Below are 4,978 nucleotides of genomic sequence, written 5' to 3' on the forward strand. Positions count from 1 at the left end.
ATAATAATAATAATAATAATAATAATAATAATAATAATAATAATAATAAGAAAATGAACGAAACAAACAAAGAAAAGAAAAAAAAAACACTCTATGAAAACCAAAAGTGTTACTTTAAATAATGAGGAAAAGTCAAAAGAAAGATTGGGGTAGGAGGGATAGAAGAGATTTCGGTAAACAAGAATGGAACAAATAATAAAAATAAGAAGAAACATTAGATCAAGACACCCTCCATTCTACACTCTTTTTGCGTATTATTATGGGAGTCAGGCAGTACGCAGATGCGTGAGTTGCTATATACTCATGTATCTAGGATTAATTATGTTTTTTTTTCCCCCTTTTTCGTAGGGAAATCAAAATAAAGGCCTGATACATCCAGATTAAACTTTAACTTTAGTAGTTTGGATAGCAACCAGTTTCAAAAGCACCCGAGGTCGTCACTGGTATCACCATATACAACAGAGGTTGTTGTTGTTGTTGTTGTTGCTGCTGTTGCTGCTGTTGTTGTTGGTGTTGTTGTTGTGGACTGTGTATGGCGAATGACCCTTGAAATGCGATGGGATTTGGCAAAAAGGCCGGCTGCCGAATATCCGTCCGTGAAGAAGAAGAAAACGTGGTGTACTTCTGCCCAGCCGCGGTTGGGGCAGCGGGAAGAGTGTACGGTGTGGGGCGCGGCGGGGTCTGTGCGGCAGCGGCGAGCCACTGGCAGGATCGGCCGGCATTTCTGTCGGTGAGAATTTGTCGACAGGCGGTTGGACGGGCCTGGCGCACCTGAATTTTATTTCCATCCACAATGTGTCCGATCATTTCAATTTGAGCACGCGCGGCGTCTTCTTGTCTTTCAAAAAGAACAAATCCGTATCCACGGCAGGAGGAAGTGGCTTTGTGGGGCATCGCCTTGGCTGATATAATTTTACCAAAAGGAGCGAAAAGATCCCTTAACTTCTCATCCGTAATATCCTCTGGAAGACTTGCCACGTAGATATTTCTTCCGTAGGTGGAAACTTCCTCGTTGGAGTATGCATCACCGTTAACAAGGGGAGAGAGACTGTTGCCGCCTAGACCGCTGGAATGTAGAAACATGGGAGTTGTATCTCTGCTGCTGCTGCTGTTGCTGTTGCTTGTGGTGCTAATGTTGCTGCTCTCAGAGATGTGTAATCCCTCAAACTCCAGTTGCGTGGCGAGAGAGCCCAACATATTGTTTATATCACCACTGCCGTGAACATTCCATGGGCTCATTATTTGAGCAACGCTGCACGTTTCCATTATAGCGGGTGATTGGTGGTCTGAAGTTTGATGCTGCATCTGAAATACACTAGTATTAGTAAAAAAAAAAAAAGAAAAGAAATAACAATAAGGGATGTTACATTTTAAAATCATACATTGTTCATAAATAAGAGCCTATGAAATAGGGTTCCAAGGCATTATTTCAATTAATTAAACACTGTGTTGCACCAACCCAGTGTCCACCCAATTTTACATTAAAAGTAATTTTCAGTAAAAGCATTCTGTCCACCCCTCCATCTTCCCAGGTGATATAGGCTACATTTTATTCTTGGACACATCATTGCAATTCTGTGCGTGGCGACCTGTACAAGGCGGGCGACAAAACCAAAAAAGATAACAAAGAAAAAGAAAAAAAAAAAGAAGGGGACGCCCGCACTACTTCCCTCCCCGTGATATAATAATACAATATAGGATAATATAGGAATAACATAGGATAATATATATATATATATATATATATATATATATATATTATATTATATGTATACATTACAAGCCCAACCCTCGTGTATTTCCTCACTTCACTGCTTTAATTTTTTTACTATTGAAGAACGTAGTGAATCAGAGAACATCATTTTAGCATAGCTGAGGACAACTATAAAGAAGGATTATATTGATATGCTCTTTTCTTCTTCTTTCACCACTTCACAATGCTCAAAAACTATCATTTCAAAGGGGTGTATAATATTTCTGACACCCTATTGTTGCACAGAAGTATATAATGAAATTATCAAACATTGTAAAAGGTTTATCAATTGACTGCTTTTCTTGAAGAATAGCTTCATTTCTCGCCAACCTCGTGGAATGGAAAAAAAGGACATGAGAATGAAAGTATAGAGCAAAAAATGTGAGAAAATACAAACGAGGGATAAAAATCAATAATTAAAGACTGACTTGATGATGTGCCATGGTAAGTTATAATGGGAGGTAATAAGAGGCTGTGTAGCATAAAAAAAAAAAAAAAACAAGTGAATGATATTTAAATGAGAACCATAGATCACAGGCAAAACACAAGGGATTCAATTAGTAGCATTTTTTTTTGTACTTTTTTTTTTTTCTTTTGCTGGAAATCCCTTAAAATGTGTATTGCCTTTTTTTTTTGGTTCTGTACCTTTCTTCTTATGTCTTTTTTCTTAAGTATTTCTTTTTTCCATTTTATAATTTTCTCTTGTTGCACCTTTGTTACTCTTGTTTTTGTCAAGGATATCTATTCACCGTTTCCTTTTCATCTTCGACAGTGTGCATCCTTGTTCCATGTATATATATATATATATATAAAAAGTAGATCTCATGCATACGAGAAGGCCCAGGGTAATGGGAAAAAAAGACATGAAGGAAAAACAAAAAAATTTTAATTCTCCACTCCACTTAGTGTTTCTTCTCCATATTAACACAGAAATTTACATCTTTCCATTGATTATTCCACTGAAACTATGAAAAAGGAAGGAAAAAAAAAAACATAAAAAAAAAATCACGAATTACTCGTTTATATTATCTTATTAACACGCAGATAACCTATTGTTCCACAATTGCAAACGTCACGACACATGCGCGTGTTAATACATATATTTACACTCTGTACCCTTTCTTTTTCTCCGTTCTGTTGTGTCTCAATATGTTTTTCCTTTCCTTCCTGACGAATAAAAAACCAAAAGTAAAAAGATGCGTTGTCGTCGTATCAGAATGATCACTGTCATCTTTTTATTTATAATCGAACAACAAAACTGAATCTCCTTTCTTTCTTTTTCTCTATTTTCTAACCATCGTTCAACGCTTAAAACGAAGGAAAAAAATTCAGTTATTTGGCAATGATGTCATAGCCACAAATAGAGTGTCTGTGGAAATAAGAAGGAAACATTGATTCAACCCATTTTTCGGTTAGCAGGAGAAAAAAAAGAGTGTGTGGATGTGGGTGGGTGTATATGTGTGATGTATATATAGAAGCAAAACAAGCATTTAAAAAAGAAAAAGAAGAAGTCACTCCAAAGCATGTAATAAAGAGATATCAAGAAAAAAGAAGAATTTTCGGGCTATATTCTGATTGAACTTCCCTCTCTTTTTTTTTTTTTTTTTGACATTGGTGTGCATTTTAGTGGCCTTGTTTGTCTGCAAGTAGTTATTACTCTCGTACCTCCCTATTTCATGCCTTCCTGTTCCTTTCTTTTTTTCCTTTACAGTATTCACACAAATTGTAATGGTAAGATAAATAATGGGAGGTTCCAGTTTAGGACAATCGTTTTTTTTTTTTTTTTACATACAAAAAAATGCACCTCTTTATTGATTAACAAGTGGCATTGCCTTTGTAACGTGATATGTAAGAAAAAAAAAAAGAAGAAAATTTTTTACAACCTTCTAGTGAAGGTATACATACATTTACATACGCACATCCACATAAATACATACAAATACATAAAAAGAGAGTGATTTATATACTTTTTTATTACACGAGAGCAGGGTTTGTTGTTCCATTATCCGGAATCACCATGTAAAACGTTGGCTGGGCTGTCATCTGCTGCATATTTGAATTAAATTGTGGAACTAACATTACTTGTGGTGTAAAAACATTGGGCATAGGAGATGCAGAGGCGGTGCTCACAACAGAAGGAACCACAGGTGGGTACATTGTTGGGTAAAGTGCGGAAACAGGGTATGTTGGCATCATCATAGAAGGATCTGTACACTGCGATACCATCGTCTGAGTCTGTAGAAGTGCCTCTGTTGGTAACTGCGGCTGCGGCTGCGGCGTAGTTGTTGATACCTGCAAAGTACGACTGCTTGGTGTAGAGCTGTTACTTTTCGATCCTCGATGACCGGTGTATGCAATGGAAGCGTCAGGATGTGCTAGGCGGACCTGGATTCTGTTTCCATCTATTACATGCCCAACAAGATTTGATATGGCCAGTTCAGCAGAACGTGGATTTTTGTACAAAACAAAGCCGTAGCCTTTTGACTGCCGTGTTCCTTTCGATCGCATAATCCGTGCAGAGTTAATAGAACCATATGGAGCAAAAAGATTAAATAGCTGATCATCATCAAAACTAAGAGGAAGACTGGCCACATATACATTACGTCCAAACTCTGATGGATCCACCATTGACTTACTATCCATAATGTACAGAAATAACTTTTCAGATACCACTTTTCCTTAAAACAATTAATAAAAAAAAGCAATGCAAGCTGCTACGTTGGTCACACGACTTGTTTGTCAAGCCTAATAAAAATAGTTAAAAGAAGAATGAAAAAAAAAAAAATTAAAACAGGAATGCAGTAGTAAACAGCAGAGTCAAAGGAACCCCCACCAATAAAAAAAAAAAAGAAAAGAAAAACAATACTAATAATTATAGTTTACAGATAAATTAACAAATCTCACTCCAAAGTATTACTTTTTTACGGTTATATATATATATATATATATATATATATTGGACATCTTCTTTTTGATCCTTGGTGGTTACAGCAATCTTGAACCTATTCTTCTTTCTTTTTTTTCTTTTTGATCATGAAACAGTGGCTACGCAAGTGCATTCTGTTGGGTGGTGCCACTCGCCGCAGACGAAGCAGCGTGTTGTTGGTCCTCCCTTCATTGCGGCTGTCTTCCGCGGACATGCCCGCTCGATGTGTTCATCGCTGCCGCAGACGAAGCACGTCCTCCTTCCCCTTGCGGGGGCGGTGGGGTTCTCCGGCGGGGCGA

The 4,978-nt window shown here is 37.3% G+C and overlaps 3 protein-coding genes across 3 annotated transcripts in view; all 3 read right to left on the minus strand.

Annotated features, from left to right (window-relative positions):
- Positions 1-393: 393 nt before the first annotated feature.
- TM35_000312310 (RNA-binding protein 5-like protein) lies at positions 394-1,305 on the minus strand (the record flags this gene model as incomplete). The annotated part of the gene is made up of 1 exon (XM_029028712.1): positions 394-1,305. One exon carries the CDS (start codon positions 1,303-1,305, stop codon positions 394-396), a length of 912 nt encoding a protein of 303 aa, XP_028880111.1.
- Positions 1,306-3,727: 2,422 nt separating this feature from the next.
- On the minus strand, positions 3,728-4,396 carry TM35_000312320 (putative RNA-binding protein 5; the record flags this gene model as incomplete). Its single annotated transcript, XM_029028713.1, has 1 exon — positions 3,728-4,396. One exon carries the CDS (start codon positions 4,394-4,396, stop codon positions 3,728-3,730), a length of 669 nt encoding a protein of 222 aa, XP_028880112.1.
- A 471-nt stretch (positions 4,397-4,867) lies between these two features.
- Positions 4,868-4,978, minus strand: part of TM35_000312330 (putative RNA helicase) — a gene marked incomplete at both ends in the record, with an annotated part of 3,813 nt that continues 3,702 nt past the window's right edge. The window contains one exon of the mRNA XM_029028714.1: positions 4,868-4,978. This exon is cut by the window's right edge and continues 3,702 nt beyond it. Coding sequence (XP_028880113.1) covers positions 4,868-4,978 — 111 coding nt within the window.

This window comes from Trypanosoma theileri (genome assembly GCF_002087225.1).
Source record: "Trypanosoma theileri isolate Edinburgh chromosome Unknown TM35_Tth_31_V1, whole genome shotgun sequence".
Taxonomy (NCBI): domain Eukaryota; phylum Euglenozoa; class Kinetoplastea; order Trypanosomatida; family Trypanosomatidae; genus Trypanosoma; species Trypanosoma theileri.